At 35.5% G+C, this 22,090-nt stretch overlaps 1 protein-coding gene and 1 long non-coding RNA gene across 5 annotated transcripts; both read left to right on the top strand.

The window, feature by feature from the left end:
- Window positions 1-231: 231 nt before the first annotated feature.
- LOC138895102 (uncharacterized) lies at window positions 232-2,509 on the top strand. The gene is made up of 2 exons (XR_011409299.1): window positions 232-768; window positions 2,140-2,509. It is a non-coding gene; the product is annotated as an uncharacterized lncRNA (long non-coding RNA).
- A 4,905-nt stretch (window positions 2,510-7,414) lies between these two features.
- On the top strand, window positions 7,415-22,009 carry LOC104113252 (ATP-dependent helicase rhp16-like). Of its 4 annotated transcripts, none has more exons than XM_070181336.1 (15): window positions 7,415-7,601; window positions 7,994-8,922; window positions 9,473-9,595; window positions 9,677-9,750; window positions 9,947-10,010; window positions 10,093-10,239; window positions 10,327-10,412; window positions 10,819-10,879; window positions 14,329-14,448; window positions 20,153-20,383; window positions 20,505-20,609; window positions 20,696-20,848; window positions 21,105-21,188; window positions 21,260-21,337; window positions 21,712-22,009. In XM_070181336.1, the coding sequence occupies exons 1-14, from the start codon at window positions 7,583-7,585 to the stop codon at window positions 21,290-21,292; spliced, it is 2,229 nt and encodes a 742-aa protein (XP_070037437.1). In that variant the 5' UTR covers window positions 7,415-7,582; the 3' UTR covers window positions 21,293-21,337; window positions 21,712-22,009. The 4 variants fall into 4 exon arrangements, with proteins under 4 accessions (XP_070037437.1, XP_070037436.1, XP_070037438.1 ...); XM_070181335.1 differs by having other exon boundaries at window positions 21,105-21,193; XM_070181337.1 differs by lacking the exon at window positions 21,105-21,188.
- The last annotated feature ends 81 nt before the right edge of the window (window positions 22,010-22,090 follow it).

Here is a 22,090-nt window from a genome sequence, read left to right as displayed (position 1 = left end):
ATTAAGCTCTGTACTATATGTCTGAAGCAAAAGCTCCATCGGCTGAAGGTCATCTTCGGTACTCTCGACAACTTTCGTGCTCTCGACAATGGGTTCATCAGACACGGTAGCGGGAGACTGGAGTAGGAATAGTGGCTCTGATACCGATTGTAGCTTGACACTTGAAAAGAGAAATTCCGAGAAAGAAAAAGAAATTAAAAGTAAAAATTCAAATTTTCATTCAATATATCTCTACAATGCTCTGTTACAGGATATATAAAACTAACCTAACAGGGTAATATTGAAAATAGATTATAAAGTCTGTAGTAATAGAACTAAAGAGGGCCAAATCCGTTACCATGTATATATATATATATAGAGAGAAGAGCGAAAAATAATGTTTGACATGTCACGTCTTATTTCCTAAGATTCACCTTTATCTTTTTTCTCAGATTTTTGCTTTTTGTTTCCTTCATTTTGAGACTTTTTCTCCTCCTTCTAAGTGATTAATTATTTTTCCATTTCTATATCTCAACGTCCATTAAACACCCATTGCTTTATCAAATGTAACGCCAATTATATTTCCTGTTTATTTACCCACGTTCACTCCCCATTAATACTCATTACTTCACAGTCGGGTCTTTAGAAAAAAAAAACTGAAAAATCACATCTTTAGACGTTAATTAATTACCTTAATTGATTTTCCTCTCTTCCTATTATTTATAGTCTTTCTTTGCCGACTCTTGCGTCGAGCCTCCGTGTATTCATAGAAATGGCATCCAATTCAAGGTATGTTGCTTTTCCATTCTTCTTTGTGTTCTTTGTAATGCTTTTTAGTTTATTTTTAATTTTGTAAAAGTATAAGGATTTATATAGCATCTTCTAGAAATTGCTAGTATGCTACTGATTTTATGAATTTTTTTTTTCCCAATGTTTGTACGGAATAGCTATGTGAATTAATCTTTTTTGGATTGAATGGCAGTAGATACTTTGTTGTTTCGCGTTTGGAATCTAATGTATAAGTGCTAATAACGAGTGAATAAAGGTGTGTTTGGTGCGAAGGAAAATATTTTTCGTAAAATATTTTTCAATTTTTTCATGTTTGGTTGGCTTAAATGTTTTGGAAAACATTTTCCTTCTGAACTCATTTTTCTCCAATTGTAGGAAAATATTTTTCTGATCAAAAGAAAGGAAAATATTTTTCAAAACCCCTTCTCAACCTTCCCACCCTCACCCACCCATCCCTCACCCTCACACCCACCCACCTAACCTCACCCCCTCTCACCAAAAAGGTTTTTTTTTTCAAATTTTAGTTTTTTTTTCCGTCACCATCCACCCTACACCGCCCCCCGCCCCCCGCAAAAAAATAATTACTTTGTTTTTGTAATTTTAAGTCTATGTTTTTTCGTTTTTCTGCACCACCCACCCCACTGCCCCCACCCCACACAAAAAAAAAATTTACTTTGTTTTTGTAATTTTTAAATTTCTGTTTTTTTTTCTGCACCACTCACCCCCTCCCCTACCCCACTGCCCCCACCCCGCACAAAAAAAAGTTTTTTTTTATTTTTTTTTTGTAATTTCAAATTTCTGTTTTTTCGTTTTTCTGCATCTTCCCCCTCCCCCCGGGAATTTTTTTTTTAATTTTATATATTTTCAGGTTTAGTTTTTTCATCTTTCGGTTTACAGGTTCGAAATTTTACAAGTTCCAAAGTTATGAGTTCGGAGGTTTATGTGTTTGGAAGTTTACGGGTTTAGAAATTATAAAGTTTACGGGTTTGAAATTTTGCGGTTTCGAAAGTTTAGCGGTTCGGAAGTTTATGAAATTTGTGGGTTCGAAAGGTTGTTGGTTCGAAAGTTTATGACTTCATATTTATTGTATCTAAATTATTTATGAATACTTTTGAGAAGTTATTTTTCTTAATTTGCGTACTAAACACCAGAAAATGAATAAAATTACTACTTATTTTCCAAGAAAATATTTTCCACGGAAAACATTTTTCGTTATACCAAACACACCCTAAGTCTCGGTCTCTACCTAGGGCTTCACATAGCTCAGGAAAGGAAGTTATATCCTTTGGAAATAGAAACGGATGCAACGCAGGTATTTACCTATATCAACGATGGATGTGTCACTTACTACTCTATAATTAAATCATGCAGGTTGTTAATATCCGGAATGGGCATGGTTGTGATCCAACATAACTTCAGATAAAGCAATGAAGTAGTTCATCTATTAGCAAAGCATGCAGAGACCCTTACTGCTTCCAATAAAATATGTCTTTTGTCTTCTCCCCCACCCTATGTCATGGCCAGGATGCTGGCGGACAAGAGAGGAAATATTTATGTAAAAACTATCTCTATGTCTGCCTGTAGACTTCTAGCTTACGTTGGTAATGAGCATGCAATGGATGGATTATCAACCTCTTGTAACGATCCCCAGGATCATAACTATTGTACGCCCTAACTGTTGTTTCATAAAATTGTCCAGTTTATCAAAAAAAAAAAAGGGCCTGTGTCTCATGTTGTGAGATGTATGGAGATTATTTGAGATCATATGTTTGTTGCGATAAAAGCTGCTCTTTGAGTTCGTGGATGTATTGTAACTGTCTTTATGGTACGTCATGCTGAGAGTTAGAGTCAGGATTTTAAGTTTATGGGTTCGGGATTTTAATTGCTTTAAATTAATGGGTTTCAAATTAATAATTTGTACATGTTAATGAATTTTTAAGACAAATACAGAGGTCTAACTAAAGTTACTAAGTTCGGCCGAACCCACTCTCAGCACTCTAGCCCCGCTCCAGTCATGCTACTAATGTATTTCCTCCTTGTATGTTGCTATTGTGAGTTAGTCGATGAGTTGACTATGTGTTTATTTAAATAGTAAGTTGAGAGTACTCAAATATAGTTAAACGACATAAAAGTCTTTTTACGTTGTGAACTTCATTGAAGCTATAAAGTTGTATATATAGATTATTTTTAAAGAAAATATTTTTAGTTTTTGAAAAAAACTACTTTTTGGTTATGTGGACTCCCTTCTTCTATTCTCATAATAATCTCTTCTATTGCAGATAAAGAAGAGATCAGAAGAAGTATAATGTCGGAGGAAAAAAGTCCAATAGATATTGGCAAATGAAGAATGGCAGTGCCATCGGTATCTTCTTAATGAATTTTATTGTACCATTCTCTTTTTAATTATTTTTTATTTTCTACTTATTTTAGAGTTTTCAATATTGAATTAAATGACTTGCTTCATATATTGTCTGGAATGTTGGTTTCATATAGATTCTTGATGTAAAAGAATTTTATATGTAGTATGTTAAAACAATTAATAAAATTTTCTCATTACTGAAGATTGATTCTCTTACTATAAAATTATGACATTAATATTCAATCATATTTTAAATTTTTTTACAACTGCGCGAAGCGCGGGTAAATACACAAGTTACTAGTATAATTTAAGTTATATGACACGTAGAAAGTTACTAGATATGATATATCAATCTCTCCTCTCTATGGTTGGTTTTTGCAGAGAATTAATAATGTTGTAAAAAGTCTCTCTATCCTCACAAGGTAGGGGTAAGGTCTGCGTACACACTACCCTCCCCAGACCTCACGGTATGTGATAATACTGGGTATGTTATTGTTGTTGTATTGTTTACAACAACAATCCGGTAAAATCCCACAAGTGAGGTATGGAGAGAATAATATGTACGCAAAACCTTACCCCTACATGAGGAGATAGAGAAGTTGTTTTCGAAAGACTCTCGACTCGGGATGAAGAATAAACAAGTAAATATCAACAACAGGCCAGAAAACTTTACTTGTCCGAGAATTTAAAACTTTATTCCATTCAAGATTTTACTTTGTCCAATTATTACTGGTACGCGTTATGTTACTATTTCATATTGAATTTGTCTATAGAACTAATACGGGAATTACCACATCAGTAACGCGACTATCATTACGGATTTTTACCTAGCTATACTATATTAGAAACTTATTTACCTATGTTTTCTATGTTTTTGCAGTTTTTAATAAGTATCTAATTTTTTCTTACAACTTGTATACATTGCTTCTTAAAAGGCTCTCACTCCATTATTAGTGCCTTCAATTAAGGGATTCAATTACATCCTTTCCTTTTTTTCCCTACTCTCCTTCTCTCTCCTTTTTAAAAAAAGTAAATAAATCAAAATCCCTTAATCTACGTCTAGAATCTCCATCTTCTCTCTTTGCCATTGACGACAACTTTATATTATTAAAAAATATTCAAAATTGTATGATAGTTGTATCATAATTGTAGTTGAATTGTATCAGATATATCAATGCCTAAAACATAATTGTATCTAACTTGTATCTGGTACATTAATACACAAAATAATACCTGATATAATACTAATAAATTAATATATAATTATCATATTTGTGATACAAATTGTGAAATTCGTCACGAATTTATAACTGCTCGTAACAATATACAATGAATATACGGTTATCATACATTTGGAATACAATTCCTGCAATAATTATGATACATATACAATTATAATACAATCGCGATATATTTTCTGAAAAATTGTGATACAATTATGATCTTCATCTTCCTCAAGTTTCAATCACAACTCTACACTAAAAATTTAATATAATAGTATTATAATTATATTAGTATTGTATCCACAACTTACCCACAACTTGATTGTAGAGCAAATTTTTTAATTTCTCCTGTATTGTAAAAATTAGAAAGAGATTTTGGATGATTGAAAGAGAGAAATCGAATATCAAAAGCTTTGGAAGAGGAAATAATCTACAATTTTGGGGGGATAACAGTGGATGATTGAAAGAGTGAAATCGGATATCAAAAGCTTTGGAAGAGGAGTGAGTAAGTGAGATTTTTCGGTTAGAAAGATTTTGGGTATTAGTGGGTAAGAGAGAGTTTTTACAGTGGGTAAGTACAAATTTGGATAATTGTTAAAGAAAGAGTGAAGATTTTTTTGTAATCCTTTGAAAAAGGAAGAGAATCTTAAATGTAGGGGATTATGTGTAACTGATACGCTATATTTAAGGTACGTTGCATTTCCTCTTTTTTATGATGTTGTATAAATCTAGTAAATATAGGTATATAAAGTAATTAATAAGGAATCTAAATAAAGATAGTAAATAAGTTTCTAATATAGTATATCTAGCTAAAAATCCCCTATCATTAATATAAAAACTAAACATGGTAACCAGACATCTTACTGTTAATGTGAGATGTAATATTGGGATTACTTCTAACAATATATATATATATATAGGTAACCAAACGACTTTGGCTTATCCTCCATCATCATTTTCCTTTCTGTTTTTTCTTTTTGAAGTTCTCATGTTGTAATAGGATCAATTAGCACTATAGAGACGACGCTTTCAAGTTATTTTTGGAAAGTGTACAAGCATCTTCATCTTTATAAAAGAATTCCGCAACCCTTGTAAAGTTGAGCACTGGCATTAGGGGTCAGCGATCGGGTTGTTTGAATTGGATATGAAAATTTCGGTATGAATTTTTGATTTTCGGATTGAGAAAATGACAATCCAAATCCAATCCAAATAAGTTCGGATTGGATCGGATTTTTTAAGTTCGATTTCGGATTAATCTGTTTGGATATTTTGGATTTCGGTTTAAGCTTATAAGTTGAGATGTTTCTTCTTTTTACAAAAATAAATATCCAAATGAAGTACTCATGTTAAATTGCCTGAAAAGTTTCTCATTCTCACAGCAATAATCCAAATAAAGTATTCAAGTAATGAAATTATTACCAAGGAAATGCAACATAGACATTTATACAACCGATAAGAAGTAACAATAGTAAAACCATGTCCAAATAAAAAGTATTCTAGCGGTAGATTAGTAATTAATATTGAATATATGAGATAATATCTAATGAGTAGGGCATTTGTCACGTCCCAAACTACTCCCTAGACGTGACTGGCACCCAACTAACACCACCCACCAAGCAGACCAATTCTTGTACTCTTAACCTTTTATATAAGCACCGAGAGAAACACGTACAAGTCCAAACGCATTAAATATTACTAAATACGAAATAATTATCCAACTAAAACCATAATTTATTTATAAATTCTAATGAGCACTCAAACAATGGATCTCTAACCCAAATTCCATACTGAGACCGTGGAGCAGCTAATAGAGTAATGGAAGTTTAACTGATAGGCACGCAGACCCGAAAGAAATAATAATCATAAGATAGGTAGAGCTGAAATAGCGGCCTCCACAAATAATGCGGTGGCTCACCTCAGCAACAGAATCCACTCAACGAACTCGTTAGCCACTAGCCTCGTCCTCAGCAACACTATCTGCATGGACATGCAGGTAAGGAGTGAGTTATACGTAAATATAACCCAGTAAGATCCTTGACCAGCCACTTTGAATAGCCCTGGAACAAGTGTTAGAAAATACAAACACACAACGAGCACAGAAATAATATGCACAAAAATTCTTTCGCCATATAATTACTTTATAAGTTCCAAATAATTATTCAACAACAATACTATATATATCTCAACATAATCTATACTAAGGACTTGTCATTAACGGCAGTCCAGAAAATTGACCAAACACTCTAACGAGTCCGCGACAGCATACACAATGTCTCAAATCTATCACGGCGGCATACACAATGCCCAAAATATATTACGGCAGCGAAGAAATAATTTCTAACGCCCCAACGCCATAGCACGAGGCTATGCCACACCACACCACAAATCACTTATTAAGTAATTTCAGCTTTTAACAAAATAATATATATTTGAGGCTGGTCAAAGACCACCGATTTTGCCAAGCGCACGCTCGTCCCAACACACGGACCAGGCAGATAAAATATAATTTTCATGTTTTGAAAAGCAAGCATCAAAGCTTAAATCTCACTTACCTCGCTAATGGGAAGTTCCCCGACCTTGTAACGTCTAGAACAATAACCAAACGGCCTCCAATGACCTCAATCTATCCAAAATTAGGTTTTTCATCTTTCGGTTTACAAGTTCAAAATTTTACAAGTTCCAAAGTTATGAGTTCGGAGGTTTATGTATTTGGAAGTTTACGGGTTTAGAAATTATAAAGTTTACGAGTTCGAAATTTCGCGGTTTCGAAAGTTTAGCGGTTCAGAAGTTTATGAAATTTGTGAGTTCGGAAGGTTGTTGGTTCGAAAGTTTATGGCTTCATGTTTATTGTATCTAAATTATTTATGAATACTCTTGAGAAATTATTTTCCTTAATTTGCGTACCAAACACCGAAAATGAATAAAATTACTACTTGTTTTCCAATATATTTTCCACGGAAAACATTTTCGGTTATACCAAACACACCCTTAAAGTAAAATTTTGAGGGTGTATATAATTTCACCGAAAAGATTCGTGCAACTTTAAAAAAGGTGGATGATTTTGCTAGAAAACGCATGAATCAAATTGTCTCGATATAATAGTCCTTCCCGCCCAACGTCCCAGTTCCATTTCAACTAGCTCTCTCACCACTCTGTGATAACAAACGATCAACAATTCCCCAACTAGCTCTCTGCAAAGCTCTGATTTCTCTCTGCTTTCCCGAGGAATATAATGGATCCTTCAATTCCAGGTTCATTTTCTTCATTCTTCTTGTTCTTTTCTTTTAAGTTTTCTTCCAAAGCAACCCATTTCTTGAATTCTTGAAAAATTATGTGAAATTGGATGATGTTCAACATACTGAAATGTCCAAAATAATTGAAAGAATGACATGTAAATTGAAATACCTTGAGAATTCTGAAATGCCCCAAAATGGAAAGTATGTTCAACATGCTACGCCTTTATACAATGCCAGCAATAGGCATGCAAGCCCTAGGGAGCACGCAATGCATCTTTTAATGGACTCTTATCCTTTTATCTTATTTTAATGTTATTGGTGTCAAGTTCCTTATGACTTTTAATTATGCAATTTTTTTAAATTAGGAATTGTCAATGTATCTGAAAATCCATTCTTTTCGCTGCCAGAAGATCAAAGGAATGGAAATGGCCATCGTTATGTGAAGTATGCGATGAATCGGTTGTTGGTAAGGTTACAAGTTAGGAAAAAGGAACGTGAGAGGAAAAAAAAGAAAAGACCAGCTTTGATGTGGGAGACATGGGAAGAAGAAAACAGTATGTGCCTTCTTGAAAATTATTCAGATGATTTAGACTTGGATAATCAGAATGTGTTGGTGTCTGAAACTGCCGAGCCACCATCCAATTTGACCTTGCCACTGCTGAGGTACCAGAGGGAGTGGTTGGCTTGGTCATTAAAGCAAGAAGAATCTGCAACAAGAGGAGGTATTCTTGCTGATGAGATGGGAATGGGGAAGACTGTTCAAGCCATAGCACTTGTGCTTGCTAAACGCCAATTACAGAAAACAACTAGTGATTCCAGTATATTGTCATCTTCACCCGGTACTTCCCAGAAATTCCCAGCAGTCAAAGGAACTCTTGTTGTGTGTCCTGTGGTTGGTGTGATGCAATGGTTTAGTGAGATTGATCATTGCACCACTAAAGGAAGCAACAAAATTCTTGTTTATCATGGCACTGACAGAGAGAAACATATGCACAAATTGGCGGAATATGATTTTGTCATTACTACCTACTCCACCATTGAGGATGACTATAGCAAGTATACGATGCCGTCAAAACAGCAGAGTAAGAACTTAAAACCTCTGGTAGAAATGTTGGACCAGAAAACAGTTCTTAAAGGAGGCAAAGGAAAGACTGACAGTGACCCAGAGACTGATATACGGAAAAGAGGTCGCAGAAAGGGCATGAGGCATAGTACCATGACAGGAAAATGGAGCAACAATGGTTCTATTGATAATTCAGCCAGTTCTGATGAAGACGTGTCCAGGAGGAAGTCCGTGTTACATTCAGTGAAGTGGGATCGCATTATTCTGGATGAGGCAAGTCATACATTCACATACTCCTGCATTCATATATATGTTGCTTTATTCAATTGGCATTCTCTCATAGCTCTTATTTGTCTGTAGTAGCTGAGGTTTGAGAATAATGTAGTTGGTTTTCCTGTATATGGTGTTCATTTGGTCGTCTGCAACCTCTTCATGTAAGAACCAGACGTGCTTAGAATGCGAAATGTGAAGAGTCTTACTGTGGTTATGATGAAACGTGTGCAGTTAACTATTGAATAATGTAGGTGAGTGTACCTATATACCTCTATGATATTTTAGGTATTAAACTCTAGCCGAATATAAGAACATGAAATTTATCTTTGTCCCAAAGTTAATTAATTGCTTTGCTTAACTGTTCATCAAGTGAAATTTTATCTGCAATTGTAGTTTGGGTTCCTATGTTGAACGACACTGCATGTGATTTGTAGTTTCTGCCTGCTCTAGTCATTAGAACTAGTCGCTGAGAGTAGAATTCCTAAATTTTTTGTGATACAAAATCATTTTGTCTGCAACATTTTTACCTGATTGCACTTCTGTGGCATAGGCTCATTATGTAAAAGATGCACGCTGCAACACGGCAAGAGCTGTTTTTGCGTTGGAATCTTCTTACAAGTGGGCCTTAACTGGTATATCCCTGCAGAACCATATGGGAGAACTGTACTCATTTGTAAGTTAACATCTGCAGGTTTAACTTTTTCCAGAACTTTCTATTGTTGTGAGGTTGATTAAATTCTTTACTTTTGCACAGGTCCGTTTCTTACAAGTTATTCCTTATGCTTATTACTTTTGCAAAGATTGTGATTGCAGAGGACTTGATTATAGGTAGACAATAAGTTTCTGTTTTTTCTTTACAATCTTTATTCCTATCCTTGAGGGTGAAAAATGCAAGGGCTAAACTCTATTTTACTTTATATATGTTATTCTTTGCTTCTCAACCAATGTTATTGAAAATGGTCCAACAACTGTCTGAAATCACTTTTTATAATCTGTTCTTTGATAAATGTTATATGTACTACAGCTTCTCAACTGAGTGCCCACAGTGCCACCACAACCGTGCACGCCATTTTCTCTGGTGGAAGAAAGTAAGTTAATAATTAATATACATACTTTTGACGCTTCGTGTTAATGCTGACATGGTAAAGTTGAAACATCTTCTCTTTCTAGTGTATCGCAAGACCTTTAAGAAAGATTAAATACAATGGGGCTGGTAGAGATGCGATGGTTTTGTTGAAGCACAAAATTCTGAAAAACCTATTGCTAAAACGTACCAAAAAGGAGAGAGCTGCTGAGCTTGCACTTCCCCCGAAGATTGTAAGTTCTGTCTTACACTAATGCCGTGTGGTTCAATTTGATATAATCTTCTCATGGGTGGAGCTTGTTACTTATTTTTGGGTTCAGATTACTCTGCGAAAAGATTCTTTGGATGACAATGAAAAAGACTACTACATATCACTGTGCGAAGAAGCCATGTCAAAGATGGATAGGTATGCTATTTCTCTGATATTTTTATACTCAAACTCGAGCTCTTTTTGCTTGCAAGTTCACTCAGCTTGTTTCTTGCTCCACAAATTTGCTGTTTACACTGAAGTAGTGTTTCCATAGAATTTATTTCATGGGGCTGGCTCATTTTTTCCTTTTTTTGGTTGCATATTCCGTTTTCTTGTCTTATGCATAACTTGCATGGAATGTTCTTCCTACAATTATTTGTTCTAAAGTAGTTCTGGAACATATTGGATTAGTATCCTGGTATACTAAATACTTAAGATCTTACACATCTTTTTTCTTCCCGTAAAATTCTCAATCATTTGTGTCATTACCTTGCCTACAAAAAGTACAACGAGGATATTGTTATTTCTAACTGTATTTTTTCTCGTGTTGTCTTTTGTGCAGATATGATCGGGCTGGAACTCAAAGAAATAACTTGCTTGCTATGTTCACACGCCTACAGCAGGTACCAAGACTGTGTTGTATAAATGCTTGACATGCGTGGAACCTTAAACGTTCTTGATAATTGTAATGGGTTCTTGCATTCATCTACTTGTTTATTTCTGATTTCACTCTCTTTCTTGATTCATTTTTTTGCGAGGTGTTTTCAGTACTAAAACTTTCTAAATCAACTTTATCCATTTTTTATTGGATTCATGGTGTTTAGTGCAAATAGTAGAAGCATGTTTTATCCTTCGTCATGCAAGGTCATTTGATAAGTGGAATAAGCTTTCAAACTGGACCTGATAGAATTATTATACAAATGATCAGCATCAGAGATCAAGGCCAGATTAGGATAAGTCATCCAGAATCACTGGATAGAAATACTCATAGAGGGGGAGATTATACAATCCCTCCAGATTAGAGTGAATGGTATTTTGCTCCTTGGATATGAATTGATAAGAGAAAACCGTTCATTTTCTCATTCTTTTTCTTTCAACTTCTTTTCATCTTTCTTCTTTCCATCAACTTCCTCCCATCACAGATTGCCGTCCTCCGACTTTCTTTTTCTTGACTTGTCCCTACTCCTATGTATTACCCTCCCATCCCTCATGATTTGGTCAACATGATCCTCCCCAGACCTTTGTGTCTACAATATCTTTCCAATTTTCTCTTCTTGCCTTTGATAGTTAATTAGTTTGTCTCAAGTCTTGTTGCTTGTTATGGACTAATTGCTTCGTGTATTTGATTTGACCTTTCTTTCTTCTTAATTGGGTTTGACTGTTAGATAGTATCTCTCGTATGCTTAAAGGATGAGGATAGAGAACAAAGCAGTAATACGGCTTGATCCTCATCTTTAATTTCAGCATCTATATTACTCAAATCCATAAGAATGGAATCAAAGGTGTCAAGATGAGAGAGAATAAATGTACCTTTACCCATACGAATTGTATAAAGCCTCTGCTTCAAGTAAAAATCTATTTTCCACCGTCCTCTTCATATATAAGGTTTTTAATTTTTCCCACATACCTTTGGCTGTGGTTTCTATAGAAACTTCACGTAAAACCTCATTCGAGAGATTTAAGATGATACATGATTTTGCCTTTTTTATCTATGATGACAAACTCCTCGTCCGTCATTTTATCTGGCTTCTTCTCCTTTCCTTGCAACGCCAAGTCTAAGCCATCCTCAATTAGGATAGCTTCCATTTTTAATTACCACATTCCGAAGTTTGCACTTCGGTCAAATTTCTCAACATAGGTCTTTGTTAGAGTCATTTTGGCTACTGAAACAAACCCAGTTAGATCTGGTTCTGATACCAATTTGTTAGGATCAGAAACCCGGGTAGTGCAAAATTTAGCCAAACAACGGTATAATGACAATAACAAATACAATGGAAGTTGATAACAACGGCAATTAAAGCACATAAAGAAGACACAAATTTAACGTGGTTCGGTCAAAGTGGCCTACGTCCACAAGCGGAGAGGAGCAATTTCACTATACCAATAAGAGTACAAAAGAGAGTATAAAATTAGAGTAAATACTCTAATTAATCCCAAATATCCTAAGAAAATAACCTCACAAGATCACTCCAAAGAAAGGGTCCACACAAGTGCTTCCCAACACTAACTCTCATACAAAACACTCTTAATAAAGGAGAAAAGGAAGAAACAAGAAATGAAGACTCAAGTCTTGTTGGTGTGTCTAAAATGAACTAATGGCCTTCCCTTTTATAGGCAAAAATGTCTTGGCCTCTTAAGTGTAAAAGAAGAGATGCAACTTGTGCAAATGGTGTCCACCACACAATGCAATATTTTGAGGTCCCAAAGAATATTGCCAACAAAGTGTACACTTTGCAAATATGCTTATGCTTATGTGAGATGTACTCCATTAGCCAAAATATTGGTCGTATTACAAACAAGAATACACATGAACATGTTGAAAGCAATAAAAAGTTAAGCAAGGATATTATAGATCAGACTAGGATATAAAACAAAATCAAACAATTGACTTGTCTGATTTTGATGGCATTAAATTTTGACATATGCCCATTTGGGCTTTTGCGGAGAAGGTGGAGCAAACTTACTATATCATCCAAAAATAGGCCAAGGAGGAGATTTGTAATATGACCAATATTTTAGCTAATGGGGTCCATCTCACATAAGTATAAGCATATTTGCAAAGTATAGACTTTGTTGACAATATTCTTTGGGACCCCAAAATATTGCATTGTGTGGTGAACATCATTTGCACAAGTTGTATCTCTTCTTTTACACCTAAGAGACTAAGACATTTTTGCATATAAAAGGGAAGGCCATTAGTTCATTTTAGACACACCAACAAGACTTGAGTCTTCATTTCTTGTTTCTTCCTTTCCTTCTTTATTAAGAGTGTTTTGTACGAGAGTTAGCGTTGGGAAGCACTTGTGTGAACCCTTTCTTTGGAGTGATCTTGTGAGGTTATTCTCTTAGGGTATTTGGGATTAATTAGAGTATTTACTCTAATTTTGTACTCTTATTGGTATAGTAAAATTGCTCCTCTCCGCTTGTGGACGTAGGTCACTTTGACCGAATCACGTTAAATTTGTGTCTTCTTTATATGCTTTAATTGCTGTTGTTATCAACTTCCATTGTATTTGTTATTGTCATTATACCGTTGTTTGGCTAAATTTCGCACTACCCGGGTTTCGATCCTAACATTGTTATTCAAGGAAGTTTGCCTTCAAGTTGCTTGAATCCATTACCTTTGAGTGAACTTCATTGATTTCTTATGTGTGCGTGTATATGATTGTTCTGCAGCTTCTTTTATAATTTCATCTTCTGTTTCTTATTCCATTTTCTGCTGTAATTATTATATAAACATTTTCTCGTTATAATTTCATCACTACATATTACATTGTTTTAGTTTAATGAAGTCTTGGATTGGTAAATTTTATGAGTGGATGCATATTTGGACGATAATAATGGACAGTTAATACAATTTGGTCAAGGGATTTATGTAACCTCAGGAATTAATCTGGCACTGGACCAAATGTAAAATCGGTGTAAAGATTGGACTATGGAAGACTTATTTGATGTACAGTGTACCATCCAGCTTATCACACGACTGGTGAAGGTTATTAAACATATTTACTTGCTTAAATTATCTTATGTCAAAGCTAAATCTTTTGTGATAGTCCTTTATTCTTTTCTTTTGTGAACTTAAATTTGAAGCGGCTGCTTTTAGTTTCTTTCCCTTCTATTATGCTTGGCCCAGGTATTATGTACTATTACCTCCCTTATACATGAGCTCATTTTTTCTTTTGCTTCTTCTGTACTTGCCTCTCGAATGATATGCTCATGAGAAAGTAACAGTTTAAACAGCTAAAACACGCAATTTGACTTTTCACAACATATGTGTATTTGTCTTATTACGGGTCTTCAGGCAAATTTGGTTGTGGCAAATGTCTGGCTAACGTCTTTCTTTAATTGGCAGGCAGTTGATCATCCTTACCTTGTGGAATACTCTGACACATATTATGCTAGTTGGAATACAGATGCTGGCAGTGTTGAGCAATCATGTTGCTTATGTCACGATGAAGTAGAAAGTCCAGTAGTGAGTTTGTGCACCTCTACCCCTCCTCCTCTTGTCTCCACCATCCCCAAACCAAAAAATAAGAAAAAGAGGGAATAAAAAACAAAGAAATAAAGAACAAGCACATCCAGAAAACATCAAATTTTGCTGAAGTTTAATTTGGTGGAGCCTTAGTTGCATTGCGAGTTACTTTTATGGTGGATAGCTTTCTCCTTTTGGCATTACTATATTATCTTTTGTTGGCCATTCAAGCACCTTTCAATTGCTCATTGTCAGCCCGATTCCTGAATATTGTATGTACACTCTTTAAATGCCATTTACTTGTGTTGAACTAATTATATAAAATACTTTTTCTTTAAACCAACGTTCAGATCAAATGTTTTCTAGTTCTTTTTGAGAAAAATGGTGATGATATGCAATCCCTTTTATGAAAGCTCCCCAGTTTGGCCTTTTTTTTCGGGAGTCCTCATGAAGATGAGCATTTGAGGAACTCTCTTTCCAGCATTGTACCATAGACACTGATATTATATCAGAAGTACTTTTTGTTGCGGAAGCCGAATATATAGAGAGTGATTAAATCATAACTACTATATTTAAAGGTAGCTAAAAAATAGTAAATGAGACAATAATAAAATGAACACCAGAAATTAATGAGGTTCGGCAAAATTTGATTTTTGCCTAGTCCTCGGACACGATCAACTCAAATTTATTTCACTCCAAAAATACAAGTGAAATACTACAAGAGAGAAAGAAGATTCAAATGCCTTAGAGATAAGAAGGCAAGTGAGAGATGATTTCAAATGAACAAAACCCTTGCTATTTATAAAAGGGAAATTGCCTTAATAATGTCATGTATGACATCATATTAAGTGTGAACATGCAATGTAAATGCATGAAAATTGCATTTACCAATTTCTTCCTTAAAGGAGGCTTCAAATGTTCACACTAGTTCACATTAATCTTGTCAAATTCAACAAATCTCCACCTTGGCAAGAGTCTACTTTTGCAATTTTCTCTTACTGATAAATTTTGATTGTGTCTTCAACTTCAATCTTCAAAGTTCAACAATGTTGATCAAGTTCAAACAATATTGAAACTTGATCGCAGTCACTACTTTTGTTAGCATATCGGCAAGGTTGTCCGTAGTCCGAATTTTCTGCACCATGACTCCACCTTCTTCTATAATATCTCGTACAAAGTGATATCGAACATCAATATGCTTCGTCCTTGCATGATAAACTTCGTTCTTTGCTAATTGGGTAGCACTCTGACTATCACAAAATAGTGTGATGCTTTCTTGGCCAATATCAAGATCTCTAAGCAACCCTTGAAGCCAAATTGCCTCCATTACAGCCTCCGTAATTGCCATGTACTCTGCCTCAGTAGTAGACAAAGCAACCGTTGACTACAAAGTAGACTTCCAACTAACTGGTGCATTTGCAAAAGTGAAAACATAACCAATAGTTGATCTACGCTTGTCCAAATCACCCGCATAATCCTAGTCACAATATCCAACCAGATACTGACTATCTTCCTGCTCAAAAATCAATCCAACATCTACAGTATTACAAATATACCGTAGAATCCATTTCACAGCTTGCCAATGCTCCTTTCCTGAATCATGCATATACCTGCTTACAACTCCGATGACATTTGAAATATCAGGTCTTATGCAAACCATTGCATACATCAAGCTACCAACGGCATTTGCATATGGCACTCTTGACATATACTCTCGTTCAGCTTCATTCTTCGGCGATATAGAAGCACTAAGCTTAAAGTGAGGAGCAAGAGGAGTGCTAACCGACTTTGTGTTCTCATTCATGCCAAATCGATCTATTACTCTCTTCAAGTATTCTTTCTGATATAGATAGAGTTTTTCTGAATGTCTATCTTTTTTTATCTCCATTGTCAAGAATTTTCTTCGCCTTACCCAAATCCTTCATCTCAAACTCCTTTCTTAGTTGAATCTTCAACTTCTCAATTTCTTCTTGACTTTTGGAAGCTATCAACATATCATCAACGTATAGGAGAAGATATATGAAATATCCGTCTTCAAGCTTACGCAAATACACACAATGATCGTATTTGCTTCTTCTGTACTTCTGCCGTAACATGAACTTGTCAAATCGTTTGTACCATTGTCTAGAAGATTGTTTCAATCCGTACAACGATTTTTCAAGTTTGCACACCATATTTTCCTTTTCAGCAACTTTGAATCCTTCTGGCTGAGTCATATAGATTTCTTCTTCCAAGTCTCCATGTAAAAATGCAGTTTTTACATCTAACTGAACTAGTTCCAAATTCAATTGTGCTACCAAAGCCAACAAAACTCTAATGGAGGAGTGTTTCACAACTGGAGAAAATACCTCATTGTAATCAATTTCCTCCTTTTGAGTGTACCCTTTGGCCACCAATCTTGCTTTGTAGCGAACATCTTCTTGGTTAGGAAATCCTTCTTTCTTTGCAAATACCCATTTGCACCCAATTGCTTTCTTGCCCTTCGGGAGATTGGCCAATTTTCATGTGCGATTCTGATGAAGGGACTGTGTATTTCTTCATTCATGGAAATCCTCCACTTATCTTCTTCTGAACTTTGGATTGCATCTTTATAAGTGGTAGAAACACCATCAGCTATAATTGAGGCTGCACAAGCCACCGTCTCTATGAGACGAACATGTTTCTTTATTGTTCTTTTTGGCTTGCTGGTTGCTATTGATTCAAGTTGCTGTTGGGGTTCCTGAGTTGGAATCTCTCCTTCCACTGACTCTTCTTCTAGGGGAAAATCTTCTATTGTTTCCTCGTTTTCTCCCTGTGTTGGAAAAATTAATTTTCCCTCAAACTCCACCTGCTTTGAAGTACCATCAGTTTGTTTGACATCTTCAACTGTCACTTTATCTGTTATGGTAGATTTATCAAAGGTAACATCTCTTCTGAATATAATTTTTCTTGTCTCTAGACACCATAATCGGTATCCTTTGACTCCAGAAGTAATCCTCATAAATATAGCTTTCTTTGCTCTCAGATCCAATTTTGACTTTTTCACATGATAATATGCAATTGAGCCAAACACATGTAAAAAATTATAATCTTCAGCAGGTTTTCCATACCATTTTTCAAATGGTGTCTTGCCACCAATAGCGGCAGATGGTAGGCGATTAATGAGGTGGCATGCATATGTTATTGCCTCAGCCCAAAATTCTTTGCCCAAGCCAGCATTGGACAATATATACCGAACCTTCTCCAGCAAAGTCCGGTTCATGCGTTCTACCACTCCATTCTGTTGTGGTGTATTTCTGACGGTGAAATGTCTCAAAATGCCATCATCTTCACAAATCTTATTGTAAAGATCATTTTTGTATTCTCTACCGTTATCTGTTCGGAGACACTTTATCTTTCTGCCTGTTTGAGTCTCTATCATCGCCTTCCATTTGAAAAAAATTCCCAGCACCTCATCTTTGGTTTTTATAGTATACACCCACACTCTCCGGGAAAAGTCATCAATAAAGGTTACAAAATAGTGTTTCCCACCTAATGAAGGTGTTTTGGAAGCACCCCAAATATCAGAGTGAACATAATCCAAAATACCTTTAGTATTATGGATTCCTGTTCCAAATTTAACCCTTGTCTTTTTTCCCTTGACACAATGCTCACAAAACTCCAAATTGCAAGTCTTTATTCCTTTTAACAATCCTTGATCTAATAAAATCTTCAAGGATTTTCCTCTAGCATGTCCCAAGCGCATGTGCCATAGCTTGGTTGCTTCTGCCTCCTTGTCATCACTAGATGTCACTGTTGTTTTCCCAATAACTGTACTACCGTGATAGTGGTACATGTTATTATTTCGCCGAATTCCCTTCATTACCACTAGTGCATCGGAGCATATTCAAATTATCTCATTTTCTGCAACGACTTTGAGCCCCTTTGACTCTAGGGCTCCTACAGAAATGAGATTTTTCTTCAATTCCAATACGTATCGAACATCTGTTAATGTTCTGATCAATCCATCATGGTTCCTTAATCGGATTGAACCAATACCATATGCGGTAAGAGGATTGTTATTCGCGGTGTGAATAACTTCATATTCCCCTTCTTGAAAATCAATGACCCAGTCCCTGTTGGGACACATATGATAACTACAAGCTGAATCCATTAGCCATATGTCAGATAGTTTGAATGGATCAGTTGTAACTAGTGAGAAATCAGAATCGTCACAATCAGCTATATTTGAATCCATGACAACCTTCCCATTGTTAGGTTTGGCCTTGTTTTTCAACTTTAGACAGTCTTTCTTCCAGTGCCCTTTTTCTCGGCAAAAGGCGCATTCATCTTTGCTAGGTATGGATCTTGACTTGGATCTTCCTTTCTTCGTTCTCATATGATTTTGAGAACGACCTCTCACAACCAGTGCTTCTCCTTCTCCACTTTTTTGCTTTTCTCTCTTTCTTTGTTCATAGCTGTATAATGCAGAACAAACTTATTTGAGAGATACATCATCATTCCCATGAAGTAGAGTTGTTTCGAGGTGCTCGTACTCATCGGGAAGTGAACTTAATAACATTAAGGCCATATCTCCATCACTAAAAGTCACGTCCATATTCTGCTGGTGATATGATCATTCATTGTAGTACCAGGAACATATGTGAAGCGTAACAATCTTTTTTTCATGTAAAGTTTATTTTGACTGTTTTTCTTCAAGAATTTATCCTCCAGCGCATTTCACAATTTACTTGCAGAAGTTTCTTTTGTGTATGGATACTTCTGTTCTCTTGGGAGGTAAGATCGAATGGTACCACAAGCAACGCGGTTGATAATCTTCCAATCTCCTTCTCCGATATTGTCTGGTTTCTTTTCTTCTATGGAAATATCTAGCCCTTGTTGAAAAAGGACATCGAGAACCTCAGCTTGCCACATCCCGAAATGTCTTGACCCATCAAAAATTTCAACTGCAAATTTCACCTCTGACATAATTCTTGTCATAAGCGAAGATGCCAACGACGTATTACTGACACCCGATGTGGACTCTTTATTTTTATTATCTCCCATTTTGCTACAGATACTATTTATTTGCTGACATTACTGAACACCAAAGTAATTCTTTTCTGATGTGGAGGTTCAAACTATGTTGCAACCACAGAACATACTAAGATAGAACCTTGGCTCTGATACTAATTATTGCGGAAGCCGAATATATAGAGAGTGATTAAATCACAACTACTATATTTAAAGGTAGCTAATAAATAGTAAGTGAGACAATAATAAAATGAACACCAGATATTAACGAGGTTCGGCAAAATTTAATTTTTGCCTAGTCCTCAGACACAATCAACTCAAATTTATTTCACTCCAAAAATACAAGTGAAATACTACAAGAGAAAAAGAAGATTCAAATGCCTTAGAGATAAGAAGGCAAGTGACAGATGATTTCAAATGAACAAAACCCTTGCTATTTATAGAAGGAAAATTGCCTTAATAATGTCATGCATGACATCATATTAAGTGTGAACATGCAATGTAAATGCATGAAAAATGCATCTACCAATTTCTTTCTAAAAGGAGGCTTCAAATGTTCACACTAGTTCACATTAATCTTGTCAAATTCAACACTTTTAGTATCCTTTGAACATCTAAAAATGCTTCTATAAATTCTTGTGGTGGCGTGCTACATTGTCCTTATTCATTAGACAGTCTTCTTTGAACTGTGCACCTCTTTTGATTGTTGCAGGTTACTTCTTGTGGGCATGTGTTTTGCAAGACGTGTTTTTTAGACAAAACTGGAAGTATGGGAGAAGTGTCATGCCCTTCGTGTTCTAAACCCCTAACTGATGACTCCAGTACATATAATGGTAAGGGAGATTCGAATTCTAAACCAACTGTCAAAGGGTTTAGATCCTCAAGTATAGTGAACAAAATACAGCTTGATGATTTCCGGACAAGCACTAAAATAGAAGCTTTGGTATGCAATTACCTTCTACAGTACCTCTATTTTGATAGTATGGGACTCCATTATGAGTTTAAAGTGATGGGGTCTGCTAATTACATGCTTGATGCTCATTTCTACTTTTTGTTGAATGTAGAGGGAAGAAATTAGGTTCATGGTTGAAAGAGATGGTTCTGCAAAAGGAATAGTTTTCAGCCAGTTCGCATCGTTTTTGGATCTAATACAGTATTCTCTTCAGAAAGTAAGATATAAAGATACTTTTCTCTAGCTCCTTTTTTTTTCAATCTGTAACAAAATAAGCTTGTCTTGTGTATATACGGCATGCAGTCAGGCATCAAATGTGTTCAGTTAGTTGGATCCATGTCTATTGCTGCAAGAGATGCTGCAATTACCAGATTTATTGAGGATCCAGATTGCAGGATATTTCTTATGAGCTTTAAAGCTGGAGGTGTTGCCCTCAATCTTACAGTTGCATCACATGTAAGGGATCTACTTTCTTTCTCTGTGAATGCAGACTCTGATAACCATTTCAGATGCCAAAGGCTTGTGCATATCTAGTGTTGCATTCCTGTTGCTCTTCAGATCTCCTGTTATTTTGTTCATTTGATATATTTCAACTTCACTTCTCTCTGCACTTAAAGAACCAGCTCAGGATAGAATTATGACTTGTAATTATCTATTGAATAAGTGCATGATACATGTCAAGATATGTGGCTCATCTATTGACCTATGCTAGGTTTTCTTGATGGATTCCTGCTTGAATCCTGCTATAGAGCAGCAAGCCCAAGATAGAGCTCATCGAATAGGGCAACATAAACCGGTCAGGTGTGTTTTGCATTTCTTGTATTTTTTGCCCTTGAATGTGTCTTATTTTTGTCTTCTCATTACTAGGATTGTGAGATTTGTTATCGAGGATACAATTGACGAGAGGATCTTACAGTCACAAGAGAAGAAGAAACATTTTCAAAGGCAAGTGCCTTTTTCTTATAGTCGTTTAGATTGTTGCACATGTTTTCTGACAATAAAAATGGTGATGAGTTGATGTCATGGTAATCAAGTAATTTTCTTTTAGATGTTACAACTGATAGTTGGGTAAAGTTACTTATGGTAAGAGCTCATAAAACTTTTAATGTTTCATAATTCAAATAACTCTCAGAGATAAGCCATTGAAGATTTTCCTTTGAAAGTTGTAAATCATCCACCTTTTTGTTACATTTTGATTTCTTGTTCCCTTCTTTGCTCCCACCCTCCCTTCCTCCGCCCTTTCCTTTCTGTAGAAAACCATTTTCCCCTTCCATTTTGTTTTTCCCTCTGACATACTGAACTTTCAAATTTGATTGCAGGATGGTCGGTGGTTCTTTCGAGGCCTGGGAAAAACTATCATTAGAAGATTGGGTGTTCCTGTTTGAGTGCGAGTTTGTTTAGCAAACAAATCGACAAGTATATACTTTTTTTAGCTTCTTACAAAAATTTTGTAGCTAGTGTTATGACATTTGCCCTTGGTGGTTCTATGGCTTTTGATCTGTCCAAAGTGAGTTTCTGTTGCTCTGAATCAATGTGATTAACTCCTTCAATTGTAAATTGTTCTAATTGATTCCACTAGTAAACTTCCATTTAAACGTAACCAACATGATAAAAGAAGCATCTGAATTCAACACTCAAGGCAAGGCCATGGAAATGTGCATCCCTATTTGTCTTTGGTTTGTTTTATTTACGTGATAG

The sequence above is a fragment of the Nicotiana tomentosiformis genome, chromosome 7 (assembly GCF_000390325.3).
Source record: "Nicotiana tomentosiformis chromosome 7, ASM39032v3, whole genome shotgun sequence".
Lineage (NCBI taxonomy): Eukaryota > Viridiplantae > Streptophyta > Magnoliopsida > Solanales > Solanaceae > Nicotiana > Nicotiana tomentosiformis.
Note: the sequence above shows the minus strand (reverse complement) of the source record. Positions and strands in the feature narration are given on the sequence as shown.

What these genes read in the sequence shown, in the direction of transcription:
- LOC104113252 (XM_033660539.2), top strand. An exon ending in ATCTTACAGTTGCATCACAT is followed by an intron (nt 20,849 to 21,104) that starts GTAAGGGATCTA and finishes GACCTATGCTAG; the next exon opens with GTTTTCTTGATGGATTCCTG. An exon ending in AAGAAGAAACATTTTCAAAG is followed by an intron (nt 21,338 to 21,711) that starts GCAAGTGCCTTT and finishes ATTTGATTGCAG; the next exon opens with GATGGTCGGTGGTTCTTTCG.